This window comes from Lepidochelys kempii, chromosome 8 (assembly GCF_965140285.1).
Source record: "Lepidochelys kempii isolate rLepKem1 chromosome 8, rLepKem1.hap1, whole genome shotgun sequence".
Lineage (NCBI taxonomy): Eukaryota > Metazoa > Chordata > Testudines > Cheloniidae > Lepidochelys > Lepidochelys kempii.
Window position 1 is genome coordinate 13,645,977 of NC_136387.1, and position 22,152 is coordinate 13,668,128.

The following is a 22,152-nucleotide window of genomic DNA, read 5'->3' on the forward strand; positions in this document are numbered from 1 at the left end:
GGGAGTAAACCCCAAATAATATTGTCTTGCACTGTATAGAACGTCTGCACAGTGCAAGCTCATAAAAATTCACCCTCTCCCTCAATGTGGAGAGAGATGCACAGCTTTTTGTCCCCTCTTCCCCCCCAAGATCTGAATTGCACAAACTGGGTTTTGGAATAAACTAAAACCAAGTTTTATTAACTATAAAAGGTAAATTTTAAATTATTATAAGGGATAGAAAACAGAACAAAGCAGATTACTGAGCAAATAAAACAAAACACCAAACTAGGCTTAATACACACAAGAAACAAGTTACAAAATGTAATTTCTCACCCTAAATGTTGTTTTAGGCAAGTTGTAGAGTTTCTGTAGCTTAGAGTTCCAGTTATTTCTCTTTACAGACTAGACTCCTGTCTTCATCTGGACTCAGGCCTCAGTTCAGTTCCTTTGGATCTTCAGGTACTTTCAACAGCCTTTCTTCTTCGGCAGGAAGGCAATGGAAAAGAGACCTCTTTGCCTTATTCCCCAGCCTTAAATAGAATTTACATAAGGTGGGAAGCCTTTGTTTCTAGTGGGAAAGTACTAGCAGTGTCCAAGGTGGTACTTTTTACCAGGTGACATCATCACCTGACCTTGCAGTGTCAAAGCAACCATGAAACCAAGTTTATTTGCAATGTCCACAGGAAGGAACTCCCGGAAGATGGGGGATTCATATCTTCAAAGACCCATTGTCTTTTTCCTAATGGCTCATTAAGGCTGATTGCTTACTGTCTGGTGTAACCACAGTTGTAATTGTTATATAGTCAATATTCCTAACTGCAGATACAGAAGTGATATATGCATACAAATTGAATAATCAGATTCAGTAAACCATAACCTTTCCAATGATATCTTACGTGAGCCATCTTGCATAAAATATATCTTAGTTATGCCGTATTCATATTCTTTATAGAAATACGCTTATGATATAGAGCGTCACATCACACTATGTATTCCTGTAGCGGCTGTAATGGGATAGGCCCTTCCTGTACACACAGGGACAACTCCTGCCCTAAAGAACCCCGGTTCTTCAATCTGTTCTGCATAAGTACAAAGCTCCTCCCATGTGGTGCAGCTTGTAGGATCAAGGCCTGTGAAGATGAGCAATACGTGAAGGGCAGGGATAAACCATCTTCTTCTCTTTATCCCATCAACTGAGGTTTGGGTCATGTCTGTCGAAGTTGGGCGACTAAGAACCACCTGTTGACCATCTTCTTTTATGCAATCCATCCATCGCTTCCTCAGCTTTCCTTGGGGTCTCTTTTCTACCACACTCTTCTGCCATGCTATCTTTGCTAGGTCTCCTTCATTCAGTCGTACATCAAATTACTAAAATAAAGGAGCATTTTCCTTTGGAAATTGTTGTTGCACATAACTTGACAAGTGTACCCATAGGAACTCATTATTCCATTACTTGTGCCATGTGAGTGTAAATAGTTCCACAAGTAATTTTTAAATGTATAGCTGCCATAAATTAGCTGAAATTTTAGCTGAACTACTGAATCTGTAAGCTGCATGGGGGTGGGGGGGTGTTTCTTTTGTTTCTGTAGTGTTTTTTTTTTTTGTTTTTTTTTTCACATAATGGTTTGATAGCTGTCATCTTGTTCTCAACAGACTTGAAATAATGAAATCAAGAAGCTTTTGGTCACTTCTGGTGTTGCTTGAGGTTTTCCTGTCAGTCACTTGGGGGTGGATGGAATCGGACAGGATCAGAAGGCTTTATGCGGATGCAGGGAGGTTGCAACAAAAGGTACTGTGAATCAGCTATCATTTCATATTCTTTCTAATGCTGCTTTCAGCTTTTTCAATGTAGTATGGGAAAAGTGGCGAGGGTCATATTGTGAAGATAAATACTTGCTGAGGGGGACAATGGAATTACTAACTCTGAGCTATATGTTCTATAAAACAGAAGGCTTCACTTCTTCTCCCCACCTGTAGTTTCTTTTATTAGTCTATTACAGTAGTGCTCAAAGTCCCCAATTTGCCAAGTGTTGTGCAAACACGCATGAAGACCTTGTCCCTACCCCAAAAAGTTTACAGTCCAAGTTCTCAATCCTCCAGCTCATTCTGTGTTGGTGAAACTCTGTACCCATATGAAACCAGTTGCAGGATTTGGGTCTAAAAATGTTTTCGTATAAGTAGTAATAGTTAATATTTTGCCACTATACATGGACATTCACCTGAGGAACTAAAATCTTAGAAACTGGTTTTCTCATTTTACAAAAGGGGACGCTAATCCACAGTTGTTTTCAAGTGGCTTGCCAAGATCCTCACTCAGAACCTTCCCACATTTCACTAGATTCCCCCAAACTGAGGCTTGTGGTGTAATATGGGAAAATGGAAAGGATTTCTAAAGGTATAATAGGTCATCATTGCTTACTATTACTAAGACTGCATACAGTCAACCGAGTAACTTTATAGTGGGTTACTTGATCACAAGGCATGCCTTCTCATTCATTGTTATATAATTGCAATGCAATCTTAACCGTACAGGCACTAGGCTTCTGGGAACTGTGCAAGTAACTGAATCTGTTTTTTCATTGCTGAAGTTAAAAAGTTGGCTTTCTTTGCAATGATTAAACAGCGACTCTTTATAAACTCTGAATAGCATTCTGCATCAGTATTTCAAGTAAAAAATATTCAGACTGTGTCCTTATCAGAGTTCTCGAAGTGAATTTGTTCATCATAATAGGTATGTAAATATCTAGTAAGCTCAGATTTTAAACTTATTTTGAAATAATGAGGCCCAGACCAAACTTGTGGGGATAACATGAACATTTTTTTAAAAGTACAATGAGAATGATGAAACTCTTTTTATTTTATTATGTTTTTGACTTCCGATTTATCATGAATTTTCTAACAAATTGCCTTATGTTTTCAAAATGAGTGACTTTATTTTTTAAATTGGCAGACTCTTGAAGCAGTTATTTAATGGCATACTTGAAGCATGTTAATTGTCACGTCACAGATTCTGGACCAAATATTAGCCATTAAAAGTAGTTTTATGAAGGAACAGCCACCAAGACATTTTTATGTTTAAGAATGTTGGTGTGTGTGTGTACATTCATTCTCGCAATCAGATGGTTTACATGATGTGTTTCTCAAGATACACTGTAAGTACACTTATTATTCACTGCTGGGGATCGCTTCAAAAAATCAATTCTGACCGAGCTGGTGATGACATTGCAAAGGTTGGCACTCTGTCTCTCACACTCACAGGCACTCTTTCTTTGATCTTTAGAGCAACACAAATCTGTTACTGCTTTGAGCTGTCCTACCTCTATACCCCCCCCGCCCATCATACCATCTCTTTTCTGCTTTGGAGCACTATGCAAGATATTGGTGCTTGTAATGTTAAATTAATTTTGTATATGTGCTTTAAGATCCACTCATGTCTTTTGTTTCAAATTGCTTTTGCTTTCTTTTAAAGATAACTAATTCTATCTTGCACGCTTTTTGGATTTAAAAACTGTTGTGCCATTCTTCATGAAGTACGTGCTTGTTAGAAATTTTGACTTTCTTAAAGAATGTTACTCCTAGGAGTGAAATTCATTAATCAAATGATTTAGTATAATAGTTTTATAGTTTATATTAAAATACTCGAAAGACATTCATTCAGTTGATCTTACTCTAAAACCATAAAGTTATTACACCAATTACTTAATTTTGCTCGGGGTGAAAAGATCTAAGCTCCTGATGTATTTGTTCAAAGATTTGTAAGAAGTGTGAATATTATTAAAACATTGAAATGTTTTTATGTACAAAGGCTGTAGTTGAAATAGCTTCAAGGGGTATAACATTTATAAATGCAGATTAAATAAAAAAGTAGCAGCACAGAAGGCTTGTTGAACAAGCAATACTGTTTGTACAGTGAGGAGTAGAATACCAATAGGAATTTGAAAACAAATTACATGCAACTCTATTCCAGACAGTCAGTGGAATTGTGAAATAGTTTGCCATTCTCTTTTAATTTCTTTCAGAGTGAATGCATTTCACCCTTTCAGAAAGTACAGCTTGTTCATGCCACTGTTTATCACAACAGAAACTATTCGGGAAGTTCCTATTCTCTCTTGGCTGTATTTGCTTCTGTTTAACTTCTGTTTTATTTCCTGTCCTATAACATCAGCAACTTTACTGTTCTAGAAATGGAAACATTATAGTTTCTCACAGTTCATGGATTTAGAACCCGTGACAGTCAGTTGCTTTGACATGGTGGTGGCTTGTTCATAAGAAATGTCTGTTAATTATCAAACAAATTGTTTCTGATTTATATATAATTGCTGTAATTCTACTAGAAGACATTCTAACTGTGGAATGATAAATGGCAAAATTCCTAAGCTGTAACTAACTAAAATTACGTTTTAAAGTTAATTTTCTTAGAATAAGAAAAGGGCTATTTCACAGGTGAAATGATCTCAAGTTAATTTTTTAGAGAGTTTAGTTCAAAATATATCAAAACAAGGGTAAGGGACAGACAGCAAAAAATTATTGAGTGAGTTATTTAAGACTCCTGTGTCCTGGCCATGTTGACTCTTTGCATCCCTTTACTGGATATTCTACATGCAGAACTTCCATCTGCTAATGAGAGTTCCTCAAACAAAAGAACACGCATCACTGCATATCAAATGGAAATGTTGTATTATGTTTTGTGGTACATTACTGGCAAATAGCCCTGGACAATATTATCATCCTTTGTCAATGTGAAAATGGAAAATATTCTTGTACCATTACAGGTATTGCTTGTGGCTTTTTGTTTAATGGGCAAAGGAAATATTTATATGCCACTGATTGCTCATAATGTCTAGTGATTAGCATAGAAGACTTATTGACAGGACTACTGGGTTCTGTTCTTGGCTATGCCACTGAACGGCTGTGTGACCTTGGGGAAATCATTTAATTTTTTTGGCTTACTTTTGCCACATCTGTAAAATGCAAAGTACGTTGAGCTACTCAAATGAAAGCCACTGAGTGCAAATAATGACATGCTATTGGGATAATGAATAATCCCTTGGGTGAAATTTACCCCAGTGCAGAGGACTCATAAGGCTCTACACACCATTTATGTTATGTGTAATGATTTAAGTGAATTGAAAAGTCTTGTGTAGACTGGTGTGATTTCCCCCCCCCCTCCATACTGCTAGATTGCTCGTACTGAGGAGTACCTTACTCAGTTAGAAGAAAGAAGAAAAGGAGGACTTGTGGCACCTTAGAGACTAACCAATTTATTAGAGCATAAGCTTTCGTGAGCTACAGCTCACTTCTTCAGATGCATATCGTGGAAACTGCAGCAGGCTTTATATATACACAGAGAATATGAAACAATACCTATTCCCACCCCACTGTCCTGCTGGTAATAGCTTATCTAAAGTGATTTCCAGCACAAATCCAGGTGAGTTTGTGTGTGTATGGGGGTGGGGGGGATGTGAGAACCTGGATTTATGCAGGAAATAGCCCAGCTTAATTGTCATGCACATTGTGTAAAGAGTTATCACTTTGGATGGGCTATCACCAGCAGGAGAGTGAATTTGTGTGGAGGGTGAGAAAACCTGGATTTGTGCTGGAAATCACTTTAGATAAGCTATTACCAGCAGGACAGTGGGGTGGGAATAGGTATTGTTTCATATTCTCTGTGTATATATAAAGCCTGCTGCAGTTTCCACGATATGCATCTGAAGAAGTGAGCTGTAGCTCACGAAAGCTTATGCTCTAATAAATTGGTTAGTCTCTAAGGTGCCACAAGTCCTCCTTTTCTTTTTGCGAATACAGACTAACACGGCTGTTACTCTGAAACCTTACTCAGTTAGTGATCCCACTGAAATGCATGAGTTTACCTGTGGAGTGAGTGCTACTAAATGTGAATGAGGGATCAGAGTGTAGACATAATAACTAACTGTAAATAAAAGAGTGTGGCAGCTTTAAAATCTATCATCTAAGGAGTCCAACTTCCTTGATAACTTGTGTGGATGACTTTTACAATGTTTGTATCACCTCGTCTCCTGGATACCTATTTATTTAGATAGATAAAGAATATAACTGCCATTCATAGCTATGCTGCCATTTAAACTGTGGCCTTAAATAAAACGTTTCATACTCATAAACAGAACTGTCATACATCTTAAATGATGCCATGATTTTCTCTTTGCTGGCATTTGGCAGGCATCAGCTTGCCAGCGCACCAATCATTTGCCTTACTGTTTGCATGGCATCTGAGTCACTTAAAATTTCAGAAGGCAACAAATGTCACATTGGTCTTCATCACAACCATAAATAGTTATATGTGCACACCAGACGTCAGTGACGCAAGTAGGCAGAGTGAATTGTCCATCTGGAACCGACGTAATAGTTTTTGTCTCGGTCTCTAGGAGTCTCGATTGCTTCTGTTGGAGATCTCAAATTACCTAGAAGGTCTAAAGGTCATTGTGCTTGCTCTTTCAGATGACGATCCTAGCTTGCTATTTTAAACAACATAGAGGCCGATTTCACTTTTTGTATTATCCTTCCAGTGTTTCAAAATCCAGTGAGTATTGTACTGTTATGGCTGAGTGTAATTTACCACTATGCGGAGGGCCAAAAATAAAGGGAGAAATTATTCCAAAAGGAACTGAAGGTGGTACCTAGACCTGTGCTGGCTCTCTTTAAAAAGGGTGAAATTCACCTACATGCATAAAATTTTTATACTATAAAAAGGAAAACATTTAATTTCCTCCATATGAGTAACAAAAACAGAACTATTTTCATTTAAATATAAATCTTTGACTAAGTAGCTCCCACTGCGTTCTTTACAAGATGTGTTTTTTGGTAAAAGCTTGGAGGGACAGATTCTGCTCTTGTTGACTTCAGTGGGAGTGTTCAGCATCTCTGAAAATTGAAGACCCATTTGTCACAGGTTAGACACCCATAGAGTGAGGTGCCAAAAATTAGTGGACACTTGGAAATCCTACGATTTCTCTCTCTCTCTGCCTCAGATTCCTTATCCGAGAAGCAGAAAGCATGCTTCCTGCATCACAGAAGATTTGAGGAGTAAATCAGTCAATACTTGTTGGGTACTTTGAGGTCAAGGAATAGAAAGTACATAGAATCTGTGAACATTTGTGAAAATGTAGGCCAAAGTGAATGGAACTCAGGTCTCTTGAATCTTGGTCTTGTGGTATAACCACGAAGAACATTGTTTGGTTTGCTTTGCTTTGGCCCTGAGGTGCACTTAAAGCTAATATTGAGCTGAAATATCAAGACCTCTGTTGTGTGTGTGTGTGTGTGTGTGTGTGTGTGTGAGAGAGAGAGACGGAAAATAGCTTACTTGTGAGATTTCTGAAATTGCAGTTTCTATACCTACAAATCCAGAGCCAAGAAAAAATCAAGGCAGAGGAAGCCTTGTAAACTGTCTGGAATAACAAAGGTGAAGTTTGAGTTCACCTGGTGGGATGTGTGAAGGTTCAGATTGTTTGTTTGGTTCTTATGGTTAACCACATAGGAAAAATAAGGTCAGTAGAAATGTTTAGGTGCTTTTCAATAGTGTTTGGAGCAGTCTTGGGTCTAGAATAGGAGAGTAGTTGAGCCTAATCTGGTCTTAATTAGTGCTAGATAAGGAGTATAAGTGTATTTCTAGACTAGGGTAAAAGGATTTTTGCTTATAAGAGCATGTTAGTGTGTTTTAACTAACCCTTCTAAACCTCTAATGTAGACAGTGCTGGTCAAAGAGAAGATCAAGTTTCTCCTTCGATTTCCACTCAACTAGCTAGCACATTCTAAAGAACCGTTTACCTTGTTTATATAGTATATGCTAGTTAAATCCCTTTTTATATTACACAAGGGAAAGACTCTGTGTTGAGCTAGCTGACATTTTTTCAATCAAAAAAATGAAAATTATTTCGCAGGAAGACGTCACTTTTAATTGTTTTTTAAAATTATGTTAATAGGAAGTTTCAAGACTAAATTAAAATTTGAAAATAGAATTTTTATTCCCCCCCCCCTCTTCTTGATTTGGGTTTTCAGTTAGATGATTTGGTTTCCTCCTCCTCCGCAAGGAAACAAAGATGAAAATTTAGTTTGATGCTAAAATTTTAATCTCATTTTGTCACCACCTTTGTGTCAGAACATTTGAATTTGAACTTTGTGTTTTGAAATTCTATGTGAGGTAGAAAGAACCAGGTTTTATGGCTAGCTCTACTTTTAAGGATTGAGAAACACTTTATAGAAGAGGACATGCTTGGGGGAGGGGCGGGGAGACGGGGAAAGAGAATGATCCTACGGGAGAACCCTGAGGAACAGCTAAATTCTGAATGAAAAAAGTGAGTTTGCATAATATACTTGCTTGCACATAAGGTATGTACAATACAGTGAGTGTGCTTTTCATTCCAAGTTTGCATCTTCATCCCTTGGATCCATTTTATGTTTTGTTTCTCCCTTTCCTTTGAGTCTCAGAAATATACAACTGAATTTATATTGGCATGTTTTTTGAATCCATTCGACTGTGTTCCCTCATTCAAACAGTTTTTTCCTTATCTTTAACTTCAGTTTAGGAAAATTCAGTAGGTAGCTCGGAACGCTTTCCACCCACCCCCCCGAAGGGGGGTAATCTGACCTTTCCCAGCTGTAGGTAACAAGTTTTCTAGGTACTTCATACATTTTTTTCCCCCCTCAGCTCTGAAGATTTGTTGATAAAGCCTTTCTCCATTGTTTGCACATGAGCTTTAAGTAGGACTGGCATACTGTATCATTCATTTTTATAGGCAGCAGTAGACTTAATAGCTTGGCATTTACATAAAGAATTAATATCAGTAATGCATTCTCTGTCATGCATATGTCATGCTCTTTTTTTGTTGCAGGTAACTTGATGAAAACCTTTCCCAAGGGAATGACTTGAATCAGACTTGATTTTAAACAAAATGGGCCAGATTTCTCTCTCACTTTACTGCTCATTCAGCATTAATTGGGCATAATTAAGCCTAATGTTTCTGGTGGAGCAGTTCGAGTATAATCTTTTTCATACTGTTATCTTCAGTAAATTGTACCTGTGCTCACTCTAGATAATCCTAACAATTAAAACAATTATGTTGTTCTAATTATTTGGAGATGGCAAACTTCTGCTCTCAATTCTGCTCAACAAGTCTAGACTATGCTTGCAGTTTAGGTAGTTACATATCAAAGTGCGATGAACTCTGTCCTTCCTCCCTCAAAACCAAACACCTATAGAGCCTGAATTACTAATACAGCCTGCAGAGCATTCAGATGGGTGGAAGGGTAGAAAATGCAAATATTCAATTGCTTGAAACAAGACAATTGTTTTATCTTCCCATTATTTATCACTTCTCAGTGTATACTTGACACTGCACAGAACCTAAACTATTGAAGTCTATGGAAATGGGCAAAGTCCACAGTAAAGTCGGTGGGATACTTGGTCAGTTGGTGCACATCAAGTAGTCTTGTGGATCCAAAATCAAGTTTTAGTGCTTGCAGTTGCCTTGTTTCTATTTAGTTTTGATAACACACGCAGACAGTTGCAATGTCTAAGTGTTCTGTCCATGCAGGCTGTTGCAATGTTCAGTCCACTAGGGAGACTGTCATATTTTTATTGATAATAACTGGGACCACCAAGTGAATACAGGAATGTGACTGTACTGCAGCTGCATTAGAGATTGCTTGGATTCTAATGATCCTGAACATTTGTAATATTAATGCTCTAACTCAGGGGTGGGCAAACTTTTTGGCCTGAAGGCCACATTGGGGTTGTGAAATGGTATGGAGGGCCGGATAGGGAAGGCTGTGCTACCGCAAACAGCCTGGCCCCCTCCGCCTATTCACCCCCTCCCACTTACTGCCCCCCTCAGAACTCCCAACCCATCTAACCCCTCCCCCCCTGCTCCTTGTCCCCTAACTGCCCTCTCCTGGGACCCCCCACCCCTAACCACCCCCCCGGGACTCCAACCCCTCCCTGTTCTCTGACTGCCCTGACCCCTATCCACACCCCCCACCACTTCTTGTCCCCTGACCGCCACCTCCCGCGACCCCCATCCCTAACTGCCCCCCTGGAATCCCACCCCCTATCCAACCTCCCCGTTCTCCCTGTACCCCCCCCTCCTGGGACCCCCCAACCACCCGAGGAGGGGGCCTCCACAAATAGCCTGGCCCCTGCCCCCTATCCGTACCCTCCCACTTCCCGCCTCTTGACTGCCCCCCTCAGAGCCCCTGACCCATCCATCCCCACTGCTCCTTGTCCCCCCTGCACTGGGACCCCCCCAACACCTCCGGACCCCAACCTCCCCGCTCCCTGTCTCCTGACCACCCCCTCCCCAAATCTCCTTCCCATCCGACCACCCCCTGTCCCCTGACTGCCCCCTGGGACCTCCTGCCCCTTATCCAACCCCCTCCCTACCCCTTACCATGCTGCTCAGAGCGGCAGGACTGGCTTATTGGAAAGCTTGGGAGGTGGGTGGGTGCAAGCCGCGCTGCCCACGCAGTGTCGTGGCTGTGGGGGAGGGGCTGGGGGCTAGCCTCCCTGGCCGGGAGCTCAGGGGCTGGACAAGACGGTTCCGCAGGCTGTAGTTTGCCCATCTCTGCTCTAAATAAAAGTAGCTAGATTTTGGATGCTCTTGCTTCATGCTGAGCTGCAGCACAGACTGACATGGGCGGGAATCAAATGTTGATAAGTTCCAGTAGTGTCCCAGTCATGTGGCTGTGAAAAATCACATCTGGGTTGGAAAATGCAGGTAGATTCTTATAGGAGAGTTTAAAATCAAACTAAAATGTTGGTTGTTGAAAATAAAATTCCCCTCACTTATCTAGTTATCAGGCAGTTATGTGATGGAGGGGTACACTTTCTGACATTCCCGTTGATAAACCATGTAACCTGAGCAGGTGAAATGGTGCCTGTTTATTTCTGAAATGTAAAGTCTATGTCCATAGCATATTTCTGGAAACGTGTGAAGGGGATGGGGAAATCTCCCATCAGTGTGTCAAGATTTTTGTATCGTCAAGAAGAGGAGTTTTAGATGAGAAAGGAACTGTAAAAATGCAGATGTGTTCTAACGCACGCTTCCAATGAGCTTTCCTGTGATGGTGTAGAAATTTATTGAGCTATACCTGGCTTTATTATCTGAATTCTAGAAACAGTAGTGAGTAAAATCAGAGATGCAGCGGTTATCTCAGTTAGATACCGTATGGTGAACAGATGACACTATATGATTTGAGCCATCAAAGCTTCTCTGAATGTTTTTACCAGAAAGGGCGATTTAAAATTTGTCCTTTCAACTTCTATACTGAAACCCAGCTTCCTCAAAGAACAGTGAATTTTTGTTTTTTTTCCCCCAGCCTGGCTCAGAAGACAGTGAGGGAATGTTTTGTGCTTCATTAGCATCTTTCATGAAATACAGTAAGTCACAGGCGCTGACTTTCAGCTTTCTCCGGAAGTGCTCCACCCCAGCTTGGCCCCGAGGCCCCACTCCTACTCCACCCCTTCCACCAAGGCCCCACCCTCGCTGCACCTCTTCCTACCCAACTCTGCCCCCTCTTCCCAGCACCTTCCACCCACCACCAAACAGCTGATTGGTGGCGGACAGGAGGCACTGGGGAGGAGAGGGAGAGGAGCTGGTTGGTGGGGCCCGTCAAACTGCTGATTGGTGGGTGGCTACTAGTGGGTGCTGAGCACCCACTCTTTTTTTTTTTTCATGGATGCTCTAGCCCTGGAACGCCCATGGAGTTGGTGCCTCTGCAGTAAGTTCATAATTGTAAACAATAAAAATCCTAACGTTTTAAACCAAAGCTACAAAATAAAGTTATATAAACGTTGCAAAGCCAACGAACTGTAGGCAAACTACTGAAACATCAGGGCTCTACTATGCCTTTCAGGCCTCTTGCTTGTGATAGGGCAGTGCAGAGCTATACTGCTTTCCAAAAGATCCTGGAGGCATTATGCGTCCTAGAGCTCTTCCTAGCATAAGCATGGAGCATTGCTGCGATGGCCAGTGTGCACACCTATCCTTGCACCATTCCCATCCTAGTGCACCCATACAGCCTCCAATCTTATTGTCCTTTCTCTTAAGAAGTTTGGAAATACAACTTCTCTCCATGCCATCCTTTCTTTCCATGGAGCTATGCCTGCAGAGAATATGGCCCATTATATATTGCAGGGTTGGGACAACACAGGAGACTGGCTTTGGGAGCTGCAGTTCAAAACAGCTAGAGAAAGCAGCCTACTCCAATGAAAGAGGCACCCATGTTGTTCAGTTTTTAGAAACTTCTTTTTTTAAAGGAGCTTCCTAGATGTAAAATGCACTGAAAAGAAGACTGCTTATTGTCTGCTATTTAGGATCAAAATAATCGGAGATGGCACCAATGCTGAATTTATCCCCTGTGCATCCTGTATCTTGTTGAGTTAAACTGAACTGTGTAGGAGAATGACTGTGCAGCTCAAAAGCTTGTCTCTCTCACTAGCAGAAATTGGTCCAGTAAAAGATATTACTTCACCCATCTTGTCCCCCAGGACTGCCACGGAAAACAGTGCACATATTTCAATAGGTTGTTCCAGTGAGCGAAAGCTTATAGGAGTAATAGTGTTATTTGCTTTAATTCTACTACCCAGACAATTGCTGTCAGCAGGAATGTTTTATAGCACTGAGAAAAGCTTAGTGTAATGCTCCAGAATAGCAACAGGTGGTTCTGACACATTGTTTTCAATGTGCTTACATCAAAACAGTGGCAGTTCTAAAAATAAAAATTCCATCCAACACAATCTAATTGAAAAAACAGACTGACTAACTCTGCTGAGGTTCCAGACCAAATCAAAGCAGGTTTTCATTTAAAACATTTAATTTAAATAAAATAAACTTTAAAATGGGGGAAGGTGAAAAAGGACAAATACATCCAGCCAAATTTTCAAAAATGGCCACTGATTTATTTTTGAGCGCCTAGTTTCTGGGTGTCAAATGGGAGAAATCTGGGATCTGACAATTTTCAGAGCTTCTGAGGACCTGCATCTCCCATTGAAACCAGTGATATTTGTGTGTGCTCAGCATCAAACCTTATTCCAGGACTATGTCCACTGTGTGCACAAATACACCTCCTACCCACAAAGATCAGTGAATAAACAAAAAAACTCAACAACCCAGTATTCTTAACTCAGGATAAAATAGCAATGAAGACAATGCAACTTGGATTTTAATTTGGGTTAGCAGCTCAATTTAAACCTGAGTTAAAATCCAAGAGGCATTGTCCTCACTTCTATTTTAACCTGACTTGTCTAACCTGAGATAAGAACACTCTGACCTCTCCACCCCCACCAATGTAAATATACTGTCAGGGAGAAGTCCTGCCCTAATTGTCTTCACTGGTGCCGGGATTTCTGCTCATTATTTGACCCTTGAGCCGAATCCATTAACTACTCTTTGAAGGGAACTCTGACACTATCATTGTAAAAACACAAGTACGTTACACTGATCTATAATTCTCAACCAATGCATTATGTAGTGCATTGCTCCCACTGTCTGTTACCTTTGCTAAAAGGGTTGCATTTGCTGCCATGATTTGGGGACTTAGTGGCTTTACCATAGCAAAATGTCATAATTGAAATGTATTATTTTGCAAGTGATTCCTTAATGTAATTGTTTCATATTAATTTTAAAAAAAGAAAATGGGATTCTGCAATACCAATCCCTGCCTGTTCTTTCAAAGCACTTTCTAGGCATTCAAGAAGAGATGGTCCCAGCCTGGAGGGGCTCACAGTTTAAGGAAAGATAAACAGGCAGAAGTTAGGAGATGGGCCAAAAACCAAATATGAATTTGTTTTAAAAAGTTGTCTAGATTCCATTTAGACAACACTATTTCTTGACTTTTTGTGATTTTTTTTTTAAGCATGAGTAACTTTAACATTGTATTAATAGATTTTTGAGTTGCACTTTGTTTAAAAAAGCATCTTTTATATTAAATAGCTTATGAAAGGTTAATAAATGATTATCAATTATGATAGACTCTGGGTCAATAGGCTGCTTATAACCATGTAGAACAGTTCTATGTATATACACATACAGCTCATTTCCATAAGAGTGTGTGTGCGTATATAATATATAAATAAACAATATCTATTAATCATCTTTACAAGCTGTTAATGAATGTACCCTACTTTGGTGCTAGATCTTACCTTTCTAAAACACCAAACCTCCAGAACTGAACATCTGGAAAGTTTGCAGTTGTATATTAACTTTGTTATTTGGGCCAATCTCTATTCTAAATGTGCATGGGTCCATTATGTTCACCAGTAGACTGAGGGTTGAATGGCCTTTGTTTCCAAATGATCCTATTGGAGGTGACACTGGAATCATTATTTTATGTAGGTAAGCAGTTCCACACAGAACTGGTTTATTTCACTTAGTTGTTCCCCGAGTGTAGAGGAAAATTTAGACATGTTAAGAAAGAATTCCCATGGGGCACTGGAATTAGATCATCAATTGCTAACTGTTAGGACAATCCAGGGCAGGTAGATTACTTGTTCAGTGTGATAGACCACTGATTACCTTCCAAATCAAAATGTTAATTAGTTTTTAATTTATTTTGCTGGCAGGTGTGTGTGTGTGTGTGTGTTTGCTGGTCTCTTAATGTAACTTGTGCACAGATTAACAGCCATAACAAGTTGAAATGGTCAATTACTAATTAACTTTTATTTAATAAAGTTAACCTGACATGTACAAGGCTAATTTTATGTGACAGTAACACAAAGGCTGATATTTATTTTAACTTTGTGTTTGTTTTCTTATATTACTTCTGGTAAAATGCATTCAGATTTTGAAATTGCAGTACAGAGACTGGACTATACCACAGGGATATATAAGCAAAGCAAGAAATGTTGAAGAACCAAAGACTTCCAACATAAACTGAAGTCTTATATCATTCCACCAAAGACTGAATTAAGGGCCCAAACCAGTGAGGTGTTGAGCACTCTTTGGAAACAGTTGAGCATGCATAGATGATGTATTTTTCTGAACAATATGCAAACAAATAGCAGTACATGGAATTTGAGCCACTTAATCAAACTATACGTTATTTGTGAATATTCATATGATTCCCAAGAACATTTGCACATCATGAAAGTTTCCTTAATTCATGGTGGAAGTGTCTTTTTGCTATTTGCAAAAAGAAAAGGAGGACTTGTGGCACCTTAGAGACTAACAAACTTATTTGAGCATAAGCTTTCGTGAGCTACAGCTCATTTCATTGGATGCATTCAGGGAATTTTCACGAAAGCTTATGCTCTAATAAATTTATTTGTCTCTAAGGTGCCACAAGTACTCCTTTTCTTTTTACGGATACAGACTAACACGGCTGCTACTCTGAAACCTGTCTTTTTGCTCTTTGTGAGTTTCTTGTTTAACAAGCTTGTCATTAGAGATGGTCAACATTTTTTCTGACAGAACAGTTTTCCATTGCAAAATATTGATTTGACTAAATCAAAACATTTCATGAGAAGTATTGATTTTTTTTCTCAATTTTTACAGGAAATTATTGAAACATTCCATTTAGACTTTCTCATAATAGTTTATAATATAATGGAATGTAATAAGTAAACATTTTGACTTTTATATTTTATTATAGATTATGAGTCAAAATGAAATTTTACCTTCTCAAAACATTTCCATAAGATCAAAACAAAATGTTTAGAATATCTTGTTTCATGCGAAGTTAGAAGACTTCAACTTTTCATTCCACTTCAGGACAAAGACAAATGTCAAAATCTTGGAATTTCCTGCAGGACAGATTTTCAATATTTTGGGGGGGGGGCTAGCACTACCTGTCATCCACTTTGGGACACCAGGAATAACAAATGGTGGATAGTTGTAGTGACCTAGTTTGTGAAACTAGTGAGACTAGGGTATGTCTATCTAGCAAAAGTTTTACACGCACGCATGCTAGCCTACCCAACCCAAGCTAGCTTAAATCCATCTAGCACAGTGAACACAGCACAACTCTGGATTCAGAGCGGGCTACTGAACTGAATTCTCACCCAGGGTCTATGCCGGGTCTATATTAGCCATGCTGAAACTCTACATGGCTCTGTTTTTACTGCTGTTAAGTGAAGGACACAGGATCATGAGGAAACCCAATCCTGTATTATTGAGTGTTGTTTTGTTTGCAGGAAAAAGGCTTGAGGGGAACGTTTAGCTGAGAACCTCATTTGTTTGTGGAGGACTGTCACCGTGCCTCTGTGGGTCACAACTAAAAATACCAAATTCAGGATAAACTGCTGAGAAATAGGGCAGGCACACCCTGAAACTGGTAGTTATTCCCCCATAAGAAAAACCAAAGCAGCAACAAATGTAAACTTCTGTTTCACCACACTGGCCAACAAGCAGTCAGAAAAGCAGCTTCCTGAGGCATTCCCGTCCTTGTATCACAGTGGTTCTCAAACTTTTGTACTAGTGACCCATTTCACACAGCAAGCCTCTGAGTGCGACCCCCCCCCTTATACATTAAAAACTCTTTTTAAAATATTTAACACTATTATAAATGCTGGAGGTGAAGCAGGGTTTGGGGTGGAGGCTGACAGCTCGCAGCCCCCCACATAATAACCTCACAACCCCCTGAGGGGTTACGACCCCCAGTTTGAGAACCCCCTGTTGTATCACTACCAAGAACACTAGATTTAATGATGAGTGGTTATTTAAAACCAATTTAATCAAACAAAAGGGTTCTTCTGATCACAAAGGACCAGCCATATACCTAAGTCAGTATACAATTCAGATCTTACCCAATAATCAGGCTGTTGCCAATCCTTTAATATCTAAAATCTAAAGGTTTATTTATAAAAAGAAAGGGGGAAAAGGTGAGAGTTAAAATTTGTTAAAAGGAATCAAATAAGTACAATAAATGCAAAGTTCTTGGATCATGCTCGTAGCAATGATGGAATAAATTGCTGGCTTGTGAAGTCTCTGGTTGCTTCCAAATCTTTGGAAGGGTCTCAGTCGAATGGTTAGAATGCTCCCATTAGTATAAATTCATAATCCAGAGATCTGAGCAGGAAGGAGGCAAAATGGAGATGTTTCCAGGGTCTTTTATAGCTTCTGCCAAGTGAAGAGAAACCCATTGTTCTCACTGTAGAAAATTATGAGGAACAAGATGGTGTTTGGAGTCACATGGGCAAGTCACATGTCCATGCATGCTTTGCTTAGTCATATTAGAGGCCAGCAGAGGAAAGTCCATTAAGTGTAGATAGGTATCTCCCATGGTCCATTGTGAGTTAAGTGTTCCTTGATGATTCATTTAACTTGAATAGTCCCTTTAAGATGTGCAGGCTAAATACTGTGGTGTTACCACAGGAGAAAACATTTGAAATACAGAAAAAAGAAAAGGAGTACTTGTGGCACCTTAGAGACTAACCAATTTATTTGAGCATGAGCTTTCGTGAGCTACAGCTCACTTCATCAGATGCTCACGAAAGCTTATGCTCAAATAAATTGGTTAGTCTCTAAGGTGCCACAAGTACTCCTTTTCTTTTTGCGAATACAGACTAACACGGCTGTTACTCTGAAATTTGAAATACAGGTACAGAGTTAATATTCATAACTTCAGATACAAAAATGATACATACATACAAATAGCATAATCATATTCAGCAAATCATAACCTTTCCATAGACCCTTTACTTGACATACTTTGTACAAGATCTGTTGCAATTATATAACAGTGGTAGCAACAATGATGTACATGGTCATATTTTAATCAGATAACGTCACAGAGGACCATACTTAGGCTCTGACTTAGAGACATTCACTCTTTGCCCCTCTTTATCTTGTGCACTTTTGAGTAAGGGAGCTGACGTGCAGGGTCTTAAGTTATTTCAGTCAGTGCCAAGTTCTTGACCATACTGCATCCATACACATAGCTTCCATCTGCAAAAGAAATTTGCACACCCTGCTCTGGACAGAACAGCATCTTGTAGTGTTAGGCCAATTTGTGTATGTGGAGATATATTGATAATCAATGTGTGTATTTCACTGTGTACACACACACACACACACACACACACACACACACACACACACACACAACAAATACGTATTTTGAATATCCTTTTGTTGTACAAAGGCTTCATTTGCATTCATCTAGGTTAACCAGCATAACTCTCGTGGTTTTGCTACTCAATCCATCCCCAAAGCGCATCAATAAAACCTTTATGCCACATTGCCATCAGGCATCAGACTGCATATGCATCATGTTATATAGCTAGATCTTACTTTTCTCTGTCACTCTGGAGAGTATTTGCCTCGGTCACTATAAAGGAATACATTCTTTCTAGAATTGTGTTTTGCTTTTTCTCTCAAGGAAATCTGAAAGTCCAGGGGTGGCCAACCTGTGGCTCCGGAGCTACCTGCGGCTCTTTAGAAGTTAATATGCGGCTTCTTGTCTAGGCACCGACTCCGGGGCTGGAGCTACAGGTGCCAACTTTCCAATGTGCCGGGGGGTGCTCACTGCTCAACCCCTGGCTCTGCCTCAGGCCCAGCCCCCACTCCATCCCTTCCTACCCCCTCCCCTGAGCCTGTCGTGCCCTCGCTTCTCCCCCCTCCCTCCCAGAGCCTCCTGCACGCCACAAAACAGTTGATCGGGAGAGGGAGGTGCTGATTGGCAGGGCTGCCAGTGGGCGAGAGGCTCTGGAAGCGGGGCTGGGGAGCAGATGTGGGGCTGCTGACGTATTACTGTGGCTCTTTGGCAGTGTACATGGGTAAATTCTTCTCAGGTTGGCCACCCCATGATAGTCCATTTCAAAATACTCAGTTTATTGGCAAAAGCCATGGTTCAACATTAATCAGAAGATTGTTACACAAAGTATCCATTGTTTCTTTGCGTGGCAGCTGGAGACCCTTCTTTTATAGCAGCAGAAAAGTTTTGTGCAAAAATGTTGTCAAATTGTATGTCTGTTCATCCAGGTGTCTGAAGTAAGTCGGTGTTATACGGACACTCAGGCAAAATAAAGCTGTGTTGTCATAGCTGGCAGGGGGAACATCTGAAGAAATATGCTATTTCCATTATATTTTTTCCATCTCAGGTAGTAATAGTGATTCACACTTGCTGACACTACATCTACTTTCAAGTCACAAGAATGGTTAGTCCTCCAGAAGGGCAGCCCTCCAATAGATAAATGCCTTGTGAATAATAGGTATTACATTGATTTCAGAATAAACAATGATTCATGCAGTTCAAATACACAGTTAAATTAGACCTTTACAGAACTTCATTTTTAATTTTAAGTTAGTTCAATTAACTATCATTAAAAAGGAGGATAATAGGTGCTAAAAGTTAACCTTGATGACTAAAGCTGTTGTATTGTATTAGGTAAATGGTATTTAAAATGATTTGCAAGCCACATTCATGTAAAGGTTTTGTAGAGTGAATGAAAAATCTGAAGCGAATTCCCTCTTCAAAACATATGATTTATGCTTTGATAAAATTACATTTTTAGTTAAAGAAATTTGCAGTCATTAAATGATGCCCATGAAATAAGGCTCATTTATAACCATCTGCTTTACAGCTTCTGTGGAAAATTATTCTTCCTCAGGCTATGCATCCAAGTACTTTAGTGTCATTTCTGTCAAAGTAGTTTGGTTCTGCACTAGTATATTATCAAACTTCATTGTGCTTTTACTTAAGAGGAACAATAAAAAATTCTTTAAAGAGAGCTGAAGTGCTTCTTTTATAAGGAGCTGGTTGAACACCTAAGGTCTGATCTCAGTTACACCTTTGTGACTCATCTGACTTTGTGGACCTTAGAGTAACTGAGATTAGAAACAAAACCCGTTGCCAACTGTGTCCACATATCTATTCAGGGGACACCATCATAGGGTCCAATCACATCAGCCACACTGTCAGAGGCTCTTTCACCTGCACATCTACCAATGTGATATATGCCATCATGTGCCAGCAATGCCCCTCTGCCATGTACATTGACCAAACTGGACAGTCTCTACGTAAAAGAATAAATGGACACAAATCAGACGTCAAGAATTATAACATTCAAAAACCAGTTGGAGAACCCTTCAATCTCTTTGGTCACTCGATTACAGACCTAAAAGTGGCAATTCTTCAACAAAAAAACTTCAAAACCAGAATCCAACGAGAGACTGCTGAATTGGAATTAGTTTGCAAACTGGATACAATTAATTTAGGCTTGAACAGAGACTGGGAGTGGGTGGGTCATTACACAAAGTAAAACTATTTCCCCATGTTTATCCCCCCCCATCCCCCACTGTTCCTCAGACATTCTTGTCAACTGCTGGAAATGGCCCACCTTGATTATCACTACAAAAGTCCCCCGTCCCTTCCCCCCCCACTCTCCTGCTGGTAATAGCTCACCTTAAGTGATCACTCTGGTTACAGTGCGTATGGTAACACCCATTGTTTCATGTTCTCTGTGTATATAAATCTCCCCACTGTATTTTCCACTGAATGCGTCTGATGAAGTGAGCTGTAGCTCACGAAAGCTTATGCTCAAATAAATTTGTTAGTCTCTAAGGTGCCACAAGTACTCCTTTTCTTTTTGCGAATACAGACTAACACGGCTGCTACTCTGAAACCTGAGATTAGAATATGTCTGCTATAATTATGTACCTCTGGACGCAACAGGTACAAGGCTTTCAACCATTTAAACTAGCCTTATTGGTGATGTTCCCTGATGAGATTTAATAATCTATTATATATAATGATACCTAGCTCTTTTACCTAGGGCTTTTCATCGATAGATGTTAATATGCTTTACAAAGGAAATGTGATTGTCTTTGTCATGCTGTAAGGAGAGGCTCAGGCACTCAGTTGTGTCTCCGGGCAGACTGTTAGAAAACAAGGACAGACACCCCTAACTGATGGTATATTCTGTCATTAGATTTCACCAGTCGGGTAACAAATGTGAACTGCTGGATCACTATACCAGTCACAGACAGTCTCCCTAGATGCTCCAGCCAATCTTGCCACCCAGACAAACTGAACTTTGTGATAAAAGGTTATTTAAAACCAAAAATTACACCACCTCATGTTACTCCCAATCCCAAAGGAACAATCACTTGTCCCAAAGCAATTGGTACTCTGGATTTTACACCGAAAACAACACCGGTAGCCAGTTTTCTAGTAAACTAAGGATTTGTTAGCTAAGAAAAAGAAATGAGTTATTGAGAGGTTAAAGTGCTGACAGGTGAGGTAAAGTTTGCAAGTCCAAAATGATAGCCGAGATGTAGTAATCTTCTAGTTTTCCAAATGTCTCTCAGGGTCACCCAGAGTAACTTGGGGGGTCTCCGCCTAGCATCTGGAACAGTTCCCTGTCAGTGTCCAAACAGTTCAGAGATGAAGGATCTTTCTTTGAATCCACCTTTTATATCTTCCTCACACAAAAAGCTAGCTGACAGCTTCTGTACCCATGTGGGCCTTTCTTTGTTGGCTGTGCACAAGGAATGCAGAATGAGTCTGTGAATTTCCATTGTGAACTCAATGGCCCTTGCTTTGAAGTTAGCATCTTCTTTGATGAGTAATGTAGCTACAGAGATATACATACTGCAAATACCCACTGTTACATAGCAATAGATAAGTGAGAACGATACAAGTAATATTCCATTAATTTTCACAAAGTTCTAACACCTTTAATCTAGGGTTATTTAATTATAGGATATACATAATGTACTAGTAATGTAATAGCAAACTATGGGATACAGGCAGATGAAAACCATACAGTCTACATCTCCTTTGATATTCACATGCCAGTGAATTGTCCTGAGGATCTCACATGGGCTGGCACCTGCCTGTCAGCATCACAGTCTCCATTTACATTTTGCTGGGGCACAAGGAAAAGTGGGTTGCCTGAGGTCACCCAGCAGGCAAATAAGATAAACTTGAACACTGGCCCCGCTGTGGCTTCACCAACACAAACACTGAAAACCTTCCAAAGCCTCTCTCCCCATCCAGCAGTGGCAAAAGCCTGTGGCCTCCGTCCAAGCCCTACCTATTAACCAGGCTCAATTTTTGCCTTAGTTTTTCTTGTGTTGTGGTTTCTCTATAGAAAGAGATGATTTAACTCAAGCTTTTTGAAAACATAAAGCACCCTTGTTCTAATAGTTAACGAGGAATGACGGATTGAAGTATGATGTCACATTTTCCTATTGCTTTTCC

The 22,152-nt window shown here is 39.9% G+C and overlaps 1 protein-coding gene across 4 annotated transcripts in view; it reads left to right on the plus strand.

Moving 5' to 3' along the window:
* FSTL4 (follistatin like 4) overlaps window positions 1-22,152 on the plus strand; it is a 775,101-nt gene that overhangs the window by 292,504 nt on the left and 460,445 nt on the right. For all 4 annotated transcript variants that reach the window (XM_073355595.1, XM_073355597.1, XM_078853995.1 and 1 more), the window contains one exon: window positions 1,636-1,771. In XM_073355595.1, coding sequence (XP_073211696.1) covers window positions 1,646-1,771 — 126 coding nt within the window. In that variant the 5' untranslated portion in view covers window positions 1,636-1,645. The remainder of the gene's footprint in view (window positions 1-1,635; window positions 1,772-22,152) is intronic.